The sequence below is a fragment of the Chionomys nivalis genome, chromosome 16, assembly GCF_950005125.1.
Source record: "Chionomys nivalis chromosome 16, mChiNiv1.1, whole genome shotgun sequence".
NCBI classification, from domain to species: Eukaryota; Metazoa; Chordata; class Mammalia; order Rodentia; family Cricetidae; genus Chionomys; species Chionomys nivalis.
The window spans coordinates 1,261,343-1,280,376 of NC_080101.1; the positions used below are offsets into that span (position 1 = coordinate 1,261,343).

Here is a 19,034-nt window from a genome sequence, read left to right on the forward strand (position 1 = left end):
ATGCAGAACACAATTCAGGCAGGAAAGTCATATCCACTGTAATTAATTCAGAGTTTGCTTCGTGCTGAGAGTCATTACAGGCATCATTTCAGAAGAGGCTGCCAAACCATCACATCCTCAAATAAAAACCAAGTATTTTTACTCAAAAATCTCTGTGACATTTTTATTTTCTGAACAGCAAATTAAAACATGTAATGAATAAAATAAGGTACTTAGGTGTTTATTAATTAATATCTAAATTCGTATTTACCTAAAATGAGTATGTGTGAGTATATGTGACTTACCTCCTATTAATGGATTAAATTTGTATTAACAACCACCACAGTAATTAGCCAGTCATATTGGACAACTGAAAACATACTATACACAAGACTGTGTTCCAGAGAATAATAAGCTGCTATATATTTTATACATTTTATGTTCTTCTTATATATGATAATATATGAAGTAAAATTCTCTATCATTTGAATAATGTTAATTGTCCATTGACCAGAAGGTATGTCACAGACTGTGGCATAAATAGTTGAACAAACTGGAATATGATTTTCTCTTAAGAAATCTGTTTTTATGCTCATGTGTTCAATCAAACACTTCTAGAATATAACAGGTACAATTATTATAAAGCATAAAATTCTGGCACTCATTTGATAACTAAACGTTCTGTTGTAGATTATGAACAATATAGTTATTCTAAATATTATATGAAATTATGATAACATTAAATCATCATATATTGAGACATATTCCCCTATTGTGCTTGAAATTTTAGTTTTAAGGACATTATAAGCCAAGAGAAAAACTAACAGAAGAAATAGGACATTATTAGTATTACATAACAAGACTGAAATCATGTTGATTAAATTTCAACATAAGTGAATAGCAGGTTTTATTTCTACTTGCCTTATAATTTATTAGGTGGTCATGCTTTTAAATGTCACACTTGCTTAAAGAGACTTCATGGTTTGTTTTATAGATTTATTGTTTGTGACTAAGCACCACACTGTTACTTTTCTTTGGATTTTGGTCAGTTGTGGTTTTCTGTCTATTGTAAGATGTTTATTCGACAATAGGTGAGACCTATTCTTATCTGTGGGTACAGGATAGATATTTAGAATATAGTTAGGAATTATAGAGTTTCAGTAAAGTGGCAGTTCTAAGATCTCGTCTAGTATCCATGACCTCACTAGACCTAGGTAGCTGGATAGGTTTCCAGTGTCAGGCATGATTTTACTCTTGTTGAGCAGGGATAAGTCTAATTAAAGACTATTGCAACGTGAGGAATATTGCACCCTGCTGTTTGTAGTTCATAGGCATCATGTCTGGGTAGGACTATTGGTTGCTATTTATAATGCGATACCTGTATCTATGTCTCAGACATCTTAGCTTAAGCTAGGGATTGTAGCAGAAGATGGGTTAGAAAGATTGTAAAAGCCAGAGGACCAGGAAGTTTTCTGTGAGTTTGCAACTGCTAGAAATGTTAAAGAAGTTATAGCCCTGAAGTCTCATCAATATTGCTGCCTAAACAAGGCTTGGACAAGAATGAAACCAAAAGACATACTTCCATAGAGTGGGAGAAGACCATGGGGCTTCTACCCTAGACAAAGAACTACAGGAAACTAACTAATGCTGATAGCAGAGAAATACTATTCCCCAGGCAAGACCTCACCAGTTGGCTTTTCAACACCAATCTTCTTTTGTGCGTTCTTTGTGTCTTTTTTCTACTGTTCATGGTTATGTATAGCTAAGGTTTTCTCTAACTGTAAGTTGATTGGCTGTAAAAATCTCCAGCCCTGATCACATTACATGGGCTGAGAAAATTGCATTTATAATTTTAAGGATGTATATGAATGCTATACCGCTCATAATTTCCCCATACTCCACAAAATAACCTTCTAGAATGCATCTACAAATAACCCTCATTAGAGTCATTAGGTCACAGATATACACAATACATATACATCCCCCCAACACACTAACAAAAATATACACACAAAAACAAATACACAAATACACACACATACACAATTGTGCATATACATATATATATCTACATACATACATACATAAATATATACTCACATATACCCATATACACACAAGCACACACACACAAACAAAGTATCTTGATAATATTAGGAAAACTAGTATTTGTGAAGAAGAAAAGCATGAAGAATTGTGGGAGGGGTTAAAAGAAGACCCTGGGAATTGAATATGACCACAGTACATTGTACACATGTCTGAAAGTGTCAAATATATAAAATAGGCTACTGGTACATGTAGTCTCATTTTTTTTTTTTTGGTTTTTTCGAGACAGGGTTTCTCTGTGGTTTTGGAGCCTGTCCTGGAACTAGCTCTTGTAGACCAGGCTGGTCTTGAAAACCACAAATATAATAAAATCATTTTCACAATTATTTATGGCAAGTGTCAATAAATTAAACTTCTAGAAAGTGTGTGCCTTTTAAGGTATAATTCTATTTTTTGTGATGGAATAATCAAAAGGCTGACTGACTTGCTTTTATTTTATGCTTGTTAAGCTGCTTTGAGGTTTTTCTAGCTGTTTATGTGTTTCAAAGTTTTCATTAATTGTAACTTTATTAAACAGGCATACAATGTATACTAGTCAAAACTATTACTCATTACTTAGACATTATTTTTTTCTTCTAGGAGGATGTAAAAAATGAATATATCCAAAAGGTACGAGAAAGAGAATGGAAACATTTTAAGGTAAGATACTATAACTACCCGCAGAATGTGTAGCATAATAATCATTGATTCCTTCCTGAATACAGGCTAATTTCAGAAACTTTAAGTATCAGGTATGTCACAGAACATAAAACCATTATAATAAATGTATTCAGAAATATTTCTAAAGACACTATATTTACTTCTTTATGCTTAAGGCAAAATAACTCTAATTAACAGGGCCAAATTGGCCTTCCATATCTCCCATGTGCTAACTGATTTCAATGTCTTATCTCTCCTTTAAGTGTTTTAGCTGATTGTGCATTTTATAGAAGACAGTGAGGAACAGAGAGATAAAGGAACCAGATACAGTAGGCAATTCAGTTGTAAATTCATATTGTTCTCTTCCTTAATTTATTGGTCACAATAATGTAGTAACAATAAGAACAAATCATAATTCTAGAAGGAGGCTGCTTGTTCATTCTGGCTGCCCAGAACCAAAATAATCACACAAAAACTATATAATTTAAACCACTTTTTGGCCTATTAGTTCTAGCTTCTTATTGGCAAACTCCTATATATTAATTTAACCCATTCCTATTAATCTGTGTATTGTAACTGTAATTCTTGCTTGATAACTGTTTTGTTATATGTAATTTTACTATGTTAAAGTTAAAGCCTTTTTTTTTGTTTAAACAGAAAAAGGGGAAATGATGTAGGAGGATCATATGTCTATGTTACTCTCATTGGTTAATAAAGAAACTGCCTTGGTCTTTTGATAGGCCAGCCATTTGGTAGGTGGAGTAGACAGAACAGAATTCTGGGAGGAAGAAAGCAGAGTCAGGCAGACACCATGACTCTCCTCTCCAAGACTGACGCTAGTTAGACTCAAGTCAGTAAGCCACAGTCAAGTGGCAATACAGATATTAGAAATGGGTTGGATCAATATGTGATAGCTAGCCAATAAGTGACTGGAAATAATGGGCCAGGCAGTGTTTAAATGAATACAGTTTCTGTGTTGTATTTTCTGGGGCTAAGCTAGCCGTGCGGGAACTGGGCAGGTGGAAAAGCAGACCTGCTCGCCTTGTCACTATAATCACTTACCCTGTAATCTTTGTGAGCCACAGAGGAAAAAAAAACCTTTGAATGCCTTATTTGTATATATCCTTAATTGTGTATGTGTGTTTGTGGTGTGTGTGTGTGTGTGTGTGTGTGTGTGGCCATTGTGTGTTTGGGGAGGGGTGTGTGTTAGAACCATACTCTCATTGGTTTCTTGGCTAATTTGAAGAAAGGGTTTTAAAAATGGTCCCATCCTCAGCTCTGTGTCTGGAACTTCTAGATAAGTAGCAGAATGTCTCTTCTAGACCTGTATTTATTTTGCTCCTTTATGTTTTAAATGTGTAGCCATTGGCCCACTGCTTAATAAATTTGTCAGAAAAAAATTTCCAAAATGTTGTCCCCATTGTGAGAAAACAGTGACATGAAGGACAAGTGCCCATGTGAAAAATCCCAATGATCAGGCAATGCTCAGTCTTTGGCAGAACTCTGCTCTAAGGCTCCAATTCTCCATCATTTACAATAATTCTCATCAATCAGTGGGCTCTCTGTTTTTCACAGACACTATTGTATTAAAATACAAAGGCTTAGGCTACCGTTAAGAAATATATTTCCTTTTCTGTTCTAGCTGTTTTTAAAATAAAATTTGTTCACCTTTTACACCTATGTATAAAGTAAAAATAAATAAAACAAATATTTAATGCTTTTCCATTTTACTAAAAAGTCCAAATCTCATTGATATAATTCCACAAAGTTTTGTGATCAGTTCATTCCTCTGAAACTCCCCCGTTCTACCTTATTTGGTGTTTCAACACCAAGGAAGGCTCATTTTCTCACTTTAGGGACGTTTACCTGAACTGTTTTGTAAACTGTGTGAATATATTCTCAGGCTTTCTAGTCTTGTAGCCTTAAGCACTATCATTTCTCTAAAGATTGTTTGACCTGTTCAATTCACAAAACAGGAGCAAAATATTTAGTTGGGAAGAATATGAAGATATATAAATATATATAATAGCAAGTAATGTTTAAGAAACCACTCACCTACCTTAAAAAGAATCATTATTTATAGCACTTGACATTTTTTATTTGCGCATAATGACCATCACAGCAAATTCAAGTTACCAGTATTGTCTCACGTGGAAGGGTGTACAATGTCTGCTGTCTTGGCACTATGGACTCCAGCATCACTCTGATTTTCATATCTTATACCATGGTTAACTTAAGGTGCCTACAAAAGAGAGTAAATTGTATGATCATGGAAAGTCATCCAAACAGGACTGGGGAAGGGTCAGGCTTGCTGAGGAGAAACAGAGTGATCACTTAATATTGAAAGTCAGGTCTTAATACATCTTAGTATCATTATCAAGGGCCAAGCAAGCATTCTTTGCACTTCCTTTTAGTACTCCTAGGTAGTCTCACTGGTTCTCTTCATGCAAATTTCGAAGGTGTAATGTTTGATTTTAATGGTTCTTGACTATTTTATTTACACAGATAATACATACAGTCAGGTATGGTACTGACTGTCCCAACCACTGTATCTATTCAAACTCTTTGCTGTTCTAATCAATTCTGAACTTCACAAACAGGATACTGTGTTTCCTTTTATTTATCACAATGTTGTCTGTATTGAGCATCTCTTTGGATCCCCATCCCCTAATACAGCTGGAGACTTAACTCATGGTCTCAGATAGGCTACATATGCTCTCTCTCTCTCTCTCTCTCTCTCTCTCTCTCTCTCTCTCTCTTTCTCTCTCTCTCTTTCTCTCTCTCTTTCTCTCTCTCTCTCTCTCTCTCTCTCTCTCTCTCTCTCTCTCTCTCTCTCTTTCTCTCTGCTGAATTATTTCTCCATCCTTTATCCTCAAAGTTCAATTGTGGCTCTGTCTTTGATTTTTCCATTGACTTATCTATTGATTATAGATCTTAATATGTCTTTGAAACATGTTCCCTAATTACCTATATGTCCTGTTGAAAATCCTGTGTTAAGGACGTGTAGTGTATAAGCATTTGTATAATTTATGAGTTAGTGGTGGATTACTATTCACTTTTTATTTGCTTGTTTGATCTGTTTTTCGAGACAAGATTTCTCTGTGTAGCCTTGGCTGTTCTGGGCCTCACTATGTAGACCAGGCTGGCCTCAAACTTATTACAGAGACCCACTTTGCCTCTGCCTCTCAAGTGCCAGAGTTAAAGGTGTGTGCCATCACTGCCCGGCTTCTCTAACATTTTATAGATACATGCGTCCCTTTCTTCTTGTAAGTATTAAAGAGTTTCTGCACTCAAAAAGCCTCTCCACTGACACAGCAATCCAAAAGAGACCAAATCAAACTGAATTAGGAAAAGCCCAGGATTAATAGCTAGAAATGCTCCGGGATGACTTCAGAATTCCAGACTCTTCGTATATGAATGCCAGGGGCTGGGGTAAAGTTTCCAGCAGAACAATAAACCTGAAGGTACTAGTGAATGTTGACTGTGTGAAATAGAATAGCATTGGCCACAGGAAAACCTGATGTGAACTTGAGTAAAAGAATTAGAAAAGCGACTTGGAAGCATAGTTTCTAATGCTTTCATAAAATTTTAGCTTCATAACCTTAAAATAGAAAAATGCTTTTGATAGTGTGTCCCATAAAAAGAATTCCTAAAAATCTAATCATTTGTAATGAAAAAAGTAACAGGAATCAAAGTAAAGCTGTGCAAAAGAATATGTATTTAGCATAAAAACAGTGAAATAAAACCATAAGAAAAGTAAATTTCTTTTCAAAATATGTTATACAATCTTTTTATATCTGTTTTGAATTTGTAATACATTTTAGTATCAATAGGCAATATATCACAGAAGAAAAGAATATATAATGATCTCAGCTATGTTCTAAAGCTATGAGCATGAATTAAGTGATCTTATGAATTAGAAAAAGAGTCTGGTGATCAGAATGGCAGCTTAATTTTGTATATTAAATGATGAATGGTGTCTGCTTAGCTTGTTAAGTTTATTTTAATTGAACTTTGCACTTAATAAGGATCTCAAATTAATCTAAGAATATTGATAGTCTTATTACATTCAGGAAAAGATAGGCTCACCAATATGTATCCCATATCTCCAGTTGTGCTACAAAGGTACAACTCAACACCTTAAAACACATCACAGGAAGCAAATCAAAGCAAAAAATTCTCACCTATTGCTATTGTAAGTTACTACTTCTCTGTGAGTCCTGAGGCCAAAACACAGAAAATGTAATTCTACATAAAATGTAAAATAAATGCTAATTAAATATTAAATATTTATTAAATAAGTGTTAACTACTGAAATGCCTTAATTTAAATGTATTTTGGTTACTGTTATATGTATGCTAGGATTCTTACCAGTTCTTTGGCTCTGATATCATTTCTCTACTGTTTCCCTATAGGGATTAGGAAAATGAAATTATCTTTTAGCTGTCTTTTCTTGAGGCAGTATTTCACTAGCTTCTTCTGTTTCCCCATAAATTCTACTCTCCTTCCCTTTAATTATGTTGTTGCTCTCTTCTGGAGTCTTAGTAATTAACATGAGATGACTAAATTAAATTTTAGTTGTTATGCCTAATTTGTATGTCTCACAGTATTGTATTAATTGACCCCATACCTAAGGCTGTCTCCTTAAGTGAAACAGAATATCTTATTAAGAAGGCAATATGGCATTCAGACAGATTGGCAGGCGAGGGATTAGAATGGATAAAATGAGATTAACAGTAATTCCATTTTGACACTATATTCTCATTAACTGGCAGGTACCCACATCCTACCACATGTTTTCCATGGTATATTTTCAAGCATGCTTCCTGTGAGTTCTGACTTCAGGAAAATCAAAGAGACAGCAAAATGTTGCATCTAAATTCACTGTCTGAATTCCCAAGTGACAATAAAAGTTTGGATGATATGGGACTGATTTTCATCCTATAGGTGAGCCTTCTGGAGTTATTATAAATTCCACATATAATACTCACATTGCTAGAAGCGTTTTCTGAATCATGACTATAAATAGGACTTTTTTTTCTAGTGAATGCTATCTTTAGTGATCAGACTGCCTCAAACTTTGTTTTGAAGACAATAACTTTACTAGACTAAATATGTTTAATAATCCCCAAAATGAACTACATTTCCCATTATAAACAACTCTTAATTTAATAATATTGACTTATTCTCTTCTGAAATTATTGTAAAATAAAGTGTAAATTATTAATCCATTAAATTCTAATACCTTTCATCTGCAGGGAAGGTTTTATTTTAAATTATCTCTTAAGATTTATTTTTTATTTTTTAAAATGAAAACAAACTATCTTTTTTACATTATACATACCAATAACAATCCTAGTTCCCACTCTCTCTCCTCCTCCCATTCTCTCCACTTCCCCCATCCACTCCACAGAGAGGGTAAGGCACATTGCTTTTGGGAAGGTCCATGGCCCTCCCTACTATATCTAGGCTGAGTAAAGTATCCACCCAAAGAGAATAGGCTCCCACAAAGCCTGTACAAGCAATAGCGATAAATCCTGGTGCTACTGCCAGTGGCCCCTCAGTCTGCCCCAGCCACTCAGAGGGATTAGTTTGGTACTATGCTTGTTCCTTCCCAGTCCAGCTGGAGTTGATTATCTCCCATTAGCTCAGATAGACTGTCTTAGTGGATGAATCCATCATGGGCTTGCCTAATGTTATGCCTAAGTTTTTATGTCTCACAGTATTGTATTAATTGACCCCATACCTAAGGCTATCTCCTTAAGTGAAACAGAATATCTTATTACAAAGACAATATGGCATTCAGACAGATTGACATATTCAATCTCTTTGCTCATATTCTCACTCCTCCCACTCTTCATATCAACTTTGGAAGCTCAGTCCATGCTCCGTTGCTGGTCTCTGCCTCTGTTTCCATCAGTTTCTGGATATTAAATATCCAGATAGTTAATATAATCATCTGACAGCTGGTTGGTTGGGCTTTGCTTTTATGAGAGCGAGTCCTATATAGTATGGGCATTCTTCAAACTTTCTGATCAGCTGCGAATGATCTTGAGTTCTTTTTTCACCTGCCTCCACCTCTGAGGGCTGAGATTATAGGTATGCAGCACTGCACCTGGCTTTCAGTGTTCTGTAAGAGCACTGTACCAGATTTAAAATAATTGTCAAGAGGCAGGAAGGGGAGCAGAGAAAAATGTAGAGCTCAATAAATATTAATAAAAAATTTATAAAATAAAACAATTGTCATTTGTTTGGTTCCTCTGAGTTGTAGAAATTTTGGCTTCCTGAATGTAATCAATTTTCAGATACTTTTCTCAATACAAAACACAAAAATAATTCATAAGCAGACCTTAATAAGAGCAAATTTTATGCTGAAAGTAGACTCATATCTGATAATGCAAATTGCTTATCATTTTGATGAAAAAAGAAACTTCTCACAATAACTTATTTTTTTATTTATAATTGTTATTATTGTAGCAATATTTTGAGGCTTTCTAAGTGTTACAGATATGGAGCTCCCTAGTGAGAAATAAAAATTATAAAAGTTATATTTATATTGTGTAGATTAATTTCTGTTGCTGTGAGAAAATACTTTGACAAAACCAAATACAAGAAAATAGTTGACTTAACTCACAATTCTAAGTTACAGTTCATCACTGAAGTAATTTCAAGGTGTTTGGAGACTGAATAAATGGGACACACAATATCTCCAGTCAGCAGAAAGCAGTAGGTGTATGCATGCTTGCCAGCACTCAGCTGCTCTCTCCATAGGGTCCAGGCCCCAGTAAATGGACCGATGCTGCCTACACTCAGGATATTTCTTTCACCTCAATTAAAATAATCAAGGCAACTCTCACAAAAGGTCTGTAAGACAACCTGATTAAGAAATCCTGAACGAGCATGGGATCAAACTGGACCCTCAAAATGTGGCTGACAATTGAGGCAGACTGAGAAGCCAATGATAATGGCACTAGGATTTGTCTGTACTGCATGTACTGGCTTTTTGGGATCCTATTCTATTTAGATGCATACCTTTTTAAGGGGGTAGGGCCTTGAACTTCCCACAGGGCAGGGTACCCTCTCTTAGGAATGGAAAGGGAAGGAGCGGAAGGGAGTGGGAGGAGGAGAGGAAGTGGAAATTTTGATTGGTATTACTTATAAAGTAATAAAAAATAAAAATTAAAAAAAAGAAAAAAATATCTGACTTCTTCCTGGGTTCTTCCTGGGTAAGTCTTGAGAACTCCAGTGAGGCAGCATGGAGACAGCAGTCTAATTTGTTTGGTGGGAGGTTTCAAAATAGTATATCATTCAGGCTGTGTTGTGATTACTACAAGCTAATCGTGGAGTGAGAAATTGGAAAATTGTAATTTTTGGTGAGGAAAGGAACATGACTACATATAAAGTTTCAGACAAAGCCAACATGGAAAACAAGCAATACTAATTCCTGAAGAGATTTGTGCAATGATAAAGAAGCCTCACACAAGTCACTGGGACTATATAAAAAAGTTTTGAAGGTCATCTTTAATTGGGAAAAACACAATTTAAAAAAGGGAGAGAGCCCGAATCCAGAAGGCTTCTAAAGAGGTTCCTTTCAAAACCAACAACCTAGAGAAGGATTTTTCCAGGTTTGTACACCAAGGCACACAGAGCCTATTACAGTTGTTCTAGAGGTTTAGATAGTTTTTAAGTTGACTGCAGAATTTGGAAGTATTACACAGTGCTGACTTTTAGAGATGCAAAATCAAAGACTTATGGGTTCATTTGGGCTCACACTGAAGTTCCAGAAAGCCTCTAAAGCCAAGCAAGTTAGTATAGGGTGAACTTCCCTGCAAGGAATGTCTGAAAAACATCGATAAAGTTATAATGGTGAAATTTAAGTTGCAATGGAGAACCTAAGATATTGGAAGTTTCATAATCTTGAAATGTTGGTAGGCTAGGGAAAGCTGAAGTCACAGAAACCAGTATTAGCTCAAGAAAGACTATGTGTTCTTCTGTTAGCGCAGGGAGGTGATACAGTCCAAATCCATTAGAACCCAGAAGATGCCACTGTTCCTCCCAGATGGTGGTAATGGAGCTGTAGTATTCGGTGGTTTAACTGTTGCGTTTTAGCCTCATCTTCCCTTGCCATTACCTATTCTTTCTGTCTAGAGTGAACATGTTTCTTTTGTCACACTATATTTCAGACATGTTTAACTTATATTTTTATTTTACAGCATCTGTGAATTAAAAGATTCCCCTAAGACTCAGAACCAGTCCAAATTGTTCATTGATGAATCATTTAGTAAATACAGAGGAGAAATATCTAGATATCTACAGTAGGGGGATAAAACATTCAGGGATAAGAGTCAAGACAACAGGACACAGCAGTTCCAATTAGTAATAGGATTACTTTCATTGAATTCTCATGAGTTTTGAGGTGAAATTCCAGGAAACTAAGCCCCAATTAGAGATTTAAACACTATGTTTTGAAGAGACAGTATCTTAGGAGTTGGTGTTTTCTGTTTATTTTATATTTAGGAATCAAAGGCTGGCATGCAATTATATAGTGCGTGCAATGTGGAGAATGTCAAGCCAGCTTACAAGTGGAATCTCTTTACAGACACACCTTGCAGTTTAGAGATCAAGAGGAACACCAAAGAAAAAGAGTGATCAAGGACTTTAGAATCTGAAACTTTAATTCCAGAATAGGCACATAGGTTCACAATACAGCAGCAATTGTTTATGTATTATCCAGCATAAACTCTTTCTGATCTTATCCTCATTATGTACGGAGACCTCCAGTTTCACGATAAAAGTCTCAAGGTTGCTTTGATGGTTCATAGGGTTGTGCATTCTGTGGAACTTGCTGGAGTACGTTGGGCTATCTTTAAATTTCAAGTATGTTTTAATAATCATGTTTATCTATATGCATGTGTGGAATGTGTATGAAAGATCCATAAATATTCATGAAAAATGTATATTTATGCCCTATTAGGAGATGTGTTCCTATAACTATAAAAAATTGCTCTTGTATCTGTAGCAAGCTTTTCATTGAGTATTTTGTATCCCTTTATGCTTTTGCTTCTTATACTTCAACGACAGAAAACATAAACATTTTGTAAAGAAACAAAAAATCATCCATCATCTGGTGATCACATTTTTTTCCATCTTTGATTTCGTGAACTAGTGCTATTTAAAGAATCAAAATGCAGTTACGATGTAGTTTTCCTGATGATGAAATTAGCCCTCATCACTGGAATGATTTGCTGTTTTGGGCAAGTAGGAAATGTGAGTGTAGATTCTAGAGTGAGTTAATCCCTTCTGTTAGGTGGGCCAGGTTCTGTCATCAGAAACCAACAGGCTATTAACACAGCGATTCCCTTCTAACATTCTATATTCCAAACCTAATGTAGCACCAACAACAATTCAGCAAATTTGACTTTTGATTATCCTTAATCCTTAATCTTTTTTTTAACTTGTTTTATTTTTTTTTAAATTTCATATATGGATAAAATGTATATTGGTTATATCCCTCTCTAAAACTCCTATTTTCTCAACACCTCACTTCAAACTTTGTGTTCTTGCTTTGATGGCCATTTGTGTACATGTGTGAGGTCCTCTACAAGGGCAAGGCTAACTTATCAATGATCCCCTGGCCATTAAGTGATTCTCTCTCCTTTAGTATCTATCCATTGCCATAGGTTGATAACTAGAGGTAGAGCTTCAGAAAGCCCTCTGCTTATGTTGGAAGTTTTAATTCTTTTGATCTTTTGCAGTTACCAATGGTTGCTATGAGTATTATGAGTATATGTATGATAGCTATGTCACACCCAGAGTTCAGTCGATCTTGGCATCCCACTCTATTCTTTGGCTCTTACATTCTTTCCACTCACTCTTCCATTATGCCTCCTGAAACAGATGTCCCATGTGGAACTCACAGTCACTTACTTTCACCATTATGAAAGATTATGAGTCTTTACATTAAGGTCTACTCTTTGTGAGGAAGAGCTTCTCTGAGCATGGTTGAGAACACCTCAAATCTGTGAACAGGAATATAAACATTCAGAAGAGAGTTTGGCAACATAATTATTTATCAAAATCACATCAGTAAGTTCTTTCCTAGTGTCTATGGCCTCTCTAGCTATAGATTTTTAGTGCTAGTAGGTTTATGCTGCATTGACCATCAGTAGTGCCTGCCTCTATTCACTAGGTGATGAGAGCAGTGGAAGTTGTAAAGTAGCGGAGATGGCTCTCTTTGGGTGGCCAGTTTGAGTATATTTAGAACCATCTAGGACATATAATTCTGAAGGTATCTTTAGAGGTATTTCCAGAGAGGATTAACTATATAGGGAGGATTCATCCTGACGATACTGTTGGTGGCACCATCCCATGGAATGCAGTTCTGGGCTAAATACAATAAAGGAGAAATGATGCTAAAAGGAGCCTCACCATCCATAACTCCATTTCAGTTAATATATTGAATTGACAATATGCCTAAAGCTTGAATGCATTACTTTCTTGCCAGGATGAACTGTGCCTTTTCTTAAACTGGGGACCAAAGTTCTTTTTTTTCCCCTCAAAGTTGTTTTCTGTCACATGTTCTGTCACAGTGACGGGTAGTATTAATGTCACATGTTCTGTCACAGTGATGGGTAGTATTAAACAAAGACCTTAGAACTTAATTGCCTTTGGAGTCAGATTGATATGTGGTGCTGAAGTGATAGAACTTCTCCCAAAGCAGTATCCCTGTTCTGCTATCTTCTTTCTTTACATTGGATCTTTTATTAAAAATCACCACTAATAATTTGTCAAAGAAAGAATTGTGAATAAAAATATAGAAATATAATTCAGTTTGATATTACTTCTAAAAAAGCCTGATAATTTCTATTGGTATCTGCTTCTGAATCAATGCCATTTTTTTTTTTTAAGTTTTTCGAAACAGGGTTTCTCTGTGGTTTTGGAGCCTGTCCTGGAACTAGCTCTTGTAGACCAGGCTGGTCTCGAACTCACAGAGATCCGCCTGCCTCTGCCTCCCAAGTGCTGGGATTAAAGGCGTGCGCCACCACCGCCCGGCTCAATGCCAATTTTTTAAAATAAATTTCCACTGATAACATTTATTTGACATTCTATGATTCTATTGGACAACATATTTCCTCTTCATTTAGACATGACTTCATATTTTATGGTCTCAGAAGAAAAGAGTGTATTTGTTAAAAATCTGAGCTTCATTTCCATGCCTTTGAAGGACTCAGCTGTTCACAGAAATTCTGAACCTTAATTGATGTTTCAGACTGCTGGATACTTGTTCTAAGTCTTCTGTATGATCCAGTTCCACTGGGATATCTCTGATTGTCACAGTACCATAGATATCCTTATCATCATCCATATATGTGATGTTTAATACTTTGGGTTTGGAAAATAGTATGAAAATCCCCTGACATATTTGGATTGGTAATTTTGAGATACTACAGAAACTCTGCTAATCAGTTTTAATTAAAGCATGAAATTATATCAGTTCTGTGGGAACAGAGTTGATAATTTAATATGTAGTAGTTTGAATCACTTAGATAGCTAATAGCTTCCTGGTAAGAGGAAGACAAAAAATATTAATATTTCAAATAAAGTGTTGTGATATGAGGATTAAATTACCATACTGACCACAAAAGTTTTAGCTTGCTGAACTAATGAGAAAAAAATTGAACAAAATTGTGCTATAACAGAATGAACCATTTAGTTTTTTTGAGGTCAGATATAGTATCAAAATAATTATATTATCTCTTAAATTAAATTAATGCTAACTTGGGTATTATTGATTTCATAATTGTTATATAGACATTTGTTTTAATAGTTGGAAACTATTTCTTTTTCAAGAATTAAAATCTAATTATTATAATTATTTAAGTCTAACTGTAATGCAATTATTACAGTTATAGGAGTCAGAATTTTTTAATAAAAAATACCTTAGTATTCTCACTTGTATGTCAAAAATTTCCCATATTTCTCTGTTGTTGTAAGAGTTAAATAAAACATTTATGAACCTATTCTTTTTTATTACATTTAAACTCATTTTCCATTGTTTTGAATTACTTGAGTCTTAAAAACCAACATAAAAATAAAATCTGACCTAAAATGAAATATGCTTTTTAAATATGAATAGTATTTTCCAGATTAAGCTGTTTCTTCAATTGGACAAATAATGCCTAGTCCCTGCCATACTTCACCACAAAAGTGCAAACCTCAGTCAATTGCCCAGAGAGATGGCTGCCTCTTGCTCTTACTATAGACCTTTAATCAAAGCCAGGCAGTGTGGGCATTTTCCCAGCCTTGGAAGATGTTGCCTGAACTCACATTCATATGTCTCAACTCAATGCACTGACCAAACACAGTTCAGAGACTATGGACTGCTTCTCAGTAGGCGTCAAGTAGAGAGTCCATGAGGAAGGCATAGAGTATTTAATCATTACATTAGGTCTGAACCTAAAGCTCAGGGAACACTGATGAAGAGGAGACAGAAGGATTGTGTGAGCTACAGAATCAAGGAGTGTGCTGTGAGATTATGCCTCTTAGTAATACCAGAACCTATACCCATCAGTTCTCACCAGCGTGGCTGCCAAAACAAAAACTGAACAAGAACAACAATAGACATGCTAAAGCAGACAAGGTGGAGACTACAAGGTCTCACCCCTTCACAAGTAACTACAGGCATTTAGGAATACTGAGAGTGGGAGAAATAATTTTTCATAGAGAAGAACATAGTAATTGGTTATCCAACAGAAAATGGCCATCCCTGAAAACACACATACAAATATCAATATACAGGCTAAAATTCTTACATTTAAGATCTCTCTCTCTCTCTCTCTCTCACACACACACACACACATATACTTTTAATAACAGAAAATGAGGTCATGAATTTGAAAGAAAGCAAAATGGTGTAAATAGAAGGGTTTGTGGGGAGGAAAAGAAAAGGAAAATGATGTAATTATATTAACCTCAAAGATAAAAGGAACAAAAGTTAATGCCAATTGATTCTAGGAACTGTAAAAGTTAATGGTCTTGAGAACTTACAGGGCTTAAGCAATGATCCGCAGGTAATGGTGTTTGTCACCAAGTCTAATCATCTGTCTTCAGTATCTTTAATCAGTATGATAGAAGGAGAGAACTGGCTACCAAAGACTGTCTTCGAAACACACAGACACATACACATGCACATGAGTGCATATGAACACACACTTCTATACACATATATACATATGCGATAAATGTCATTTCTAGAAATTGCAAAAATTAAAAAAGTAAGGCAAATAATTATTTCTTATCTGCTTCCTACCAAGGACAGGAAGACAAAAATCACACTTTGTAAATTCAAAGTCATTTTTATTTCTTCTGTAGTTTTTTAATATTAAAAGCAGTTTCATGAAAAACTGGTTTTAGACATGAATATTAAAATAATTTTATTTCACAAAATTTCATGCAATTAATCATTTTATGTATTTTAGTCATGAAAAATTCCTTCAAAAGACCTAAAATTTTCATGTTTTTTGTATGTAATTTATGCTATTAATTTTACAACTTTAATGTTAGAGGATAAGATTAGTTATTCTTAACAATATTCTTTTCTTTTTATAGAAGAAGACAATTAAAAGAACCTTGCATTGTAATGGAGTTCTACCTGGCTTTGGAAAATGGGATCACTACTGGCCAAGTATTCCCAGGAATCTCAAGGACACTCTTGTTAGTTATTAAAGATACTGGCTTATAAGAGCTGACACATCCATCCTTTTTCCCTTTCGGTTTTATTTATTTTAAAATTTTCACTTTGGTTTTAAGCATACAAACACAAGTTAAAACTGTTATCTGTCTATTTTACCCCCACAACTGATACTGATAATCTTTCTAGTTATTTGGTTGTATGTTATATCTAAATATGTTTTTTGTGGTAACCAAATTATTTTGAATTTTCATAGATTTTTCTGTGTGAGATACAATGCTATAAAGGAATATAAATGTTATCTTCCACAGTGATGATTTTAAAGGGTTCCATATTTAAAAAAATAGTTTCCTACATATAAATCCTAAGTAGAGATATTTCAATAAAACACTGTTTTATTCCATTATATCACATAAAAAGTAAAAATAAAATGCCTAGGAAACACTGCAGTTTTACCCACAAAGCACAGAATATTTGCTTTGTGTGTGTGTAATGAAAATTTCTACATAATATAGTTGCATGAAATATTTTTATTGAGTCATACAATTCTAAAATAGCCTAGAGAGAGTATATATTCTTCTCCAAGGACTGATGCTCTGAAGTCCTGAGCCCTTGTACAAAAGATTCTACATTGAGAAAAGCTATGAGATGTCCCATTCCTTATTAAATCCTGTCACCCTGAATAAAAACTGAATTAAATTGTTGGTGGGAAAATGACAAAATCTCTTTTCATTACTGGTTCACTTTGTATGAAAGGGAAAATATTTCTTTGATCTCTGAATAATAGACCCTTAATGTCTTGACAATTCATTAGAAACACCTAGATTATGAGAACATGTTTTAAGAATTTAGACTTTTCTCAACAGTGAGATATTTCTGCTTCTGGTGGCATCAATTACTTCAAAGGGGTGGATGGTCATCAAAGAAACTTGGTAGGGAATTTGCCTTCCATTTGACAAGGCCAGTCATTTGGGCAAGAAGTTGCTCTTGCCTGAACTTCTTAATGGTATGCTGTATTATCTAGACATTAAGAACCACAAAAAAGTGACTGCTGAATTTTTCAAAAGATGGGATGGTCTTTCAGGGTTCCTGTTTCATGGACAAAACAGCAAGACAAAGCAACTGACAAACTTTGCCAGTACAAGGTAAAACAGATCTTCAAATTTTCTAATTCACCAAGAAGTCTGCCAGATACAATGGACCTATAGACTGGTGACAGGTGCCCCAACATTACAAAAGAACTTTGGATGACTGTCTAGACAACAAGGTGTCTCTGTCATTTCCAGAATTTTGGAATTTGCTTACAGTGCACTTCCTATTTATTTAGGTAATATTATATATTTATGAGATCTTTGATAGGGTTGATGACTAGATAGTTATAATCATAGTTTTCCTTAGTTGTGATAAAAGATAAATTAGATATAAAACTGTAGACTCATGAAGCTAGAAAAGATGATAGAAATTTTCCTCAATTCGCCAAATATAAATGAACTAAATATTGAAATTATAACTCTTGCTTGACAACTATTTTGTATATGTAATTTTACTATTTTAAAGTTAAAACCTTCTTTTCTAATTAGACAGAAAATGGGAGGTGATGTGGGATGTTGCTTTTATTAGTTGATGAATATAGCTGTCTTGGCCAATGGCTTAGTGGAGTAAAGCCAGGCAGAAAATCCAAACAGAGATATAGACAGGAAATAGACAGAATCAAAGAAGTGTATGTAGCTGACAAAAGAAAAAGATGCTAGAATATTACCTATAAGCAACATCCTTGTGGCGATACATAGATTAATAGAAATATGTTAATTTAAGATGTAAGAGCTAGCTAGGAATATGTTTGAACCATTGGCTAAACAGTGATATAATTAATATAGTTTCTGTGTGATTATTCAGATCTGTGAGGCCAGGAAAAAAAAACTGCAGGGTGCATCTACAACCTTCAACAAAATATGTATGAGTTTTCCTAAAAATGCCAATATTAAATTCATCATTAACTGATTATTTCTCTGTGAAATAATAATTCGACCACATTATATTTTTAATTTACAAAATTATAATTAAGTTATTATCAAGTTGGAAAATATTAATAGGCTTTAAATACATGGAAATTTTATAAACAAGAAGACATCTGTAGCAGGAAATAACAATTAAAAACTTGGAGAACATATTAACACAAACAAGTTTAAGTTAGAAAATATCAAAATGATGCCTTATATCCCAAATACTTAAAATGAATATTTCAGATTAGCAGATAGGATACTATTAGAGAGTTAATGCATACTCTGTCAAAAATCTGGACCTACGACACTGTATATTAGAACTACCATAAATTATATAATAAAGCAGACTAAAAATAATAAAATTTAGAGAGAAACAAGTAATAGTCTTTAATAAGACTTCTTAACATTTTCAAATTCCAAGAACACGTTCTAACTGATCATGATACATTTTTAGTTTGTTGCAAAATAATTCCATAAAATTTTTTGTTTTTATTGATTTTTGTTGAGCTCTACATTTCTCTCTGCTCCCCTCCCTGCCTCCCCCCTCCACCTTCAGTCCTCCCCCAAAGTCCCCAAGCTCCCAATTTACTCAGGAGCTCTTGTCTTTTTCTACTTTC

General features: G+C 34.5%; 1 protein-coding gene across 1 annotated transcript in view; it reads left to right on the forward strand.

The window, feature by feature from the left end:
* Cnbd1 (cyclic nucleotide binding domain containing 1) overlaps window positions 1–16,449 on the forward strand; it is a 251,231-nt gene extending 234,782 nt beyond the window's left edge. The window contains exons 12-13 of the mRNA XM_057791198.1: window positions 2,665–2,724; window positions 16,333–16,449. Of these exons, the coding sequence (XP_057647181.1) occupies window positions 2,665–2,724; window positions 16,333–16,449 (177 nt within the window). The remainder of the gene's footprint in view (window positions 1–2,664; window positions 2,725–16,332) is intronic.
* Window positions 16,450–19,034: the final 2,585 nt, after the last annotated feature.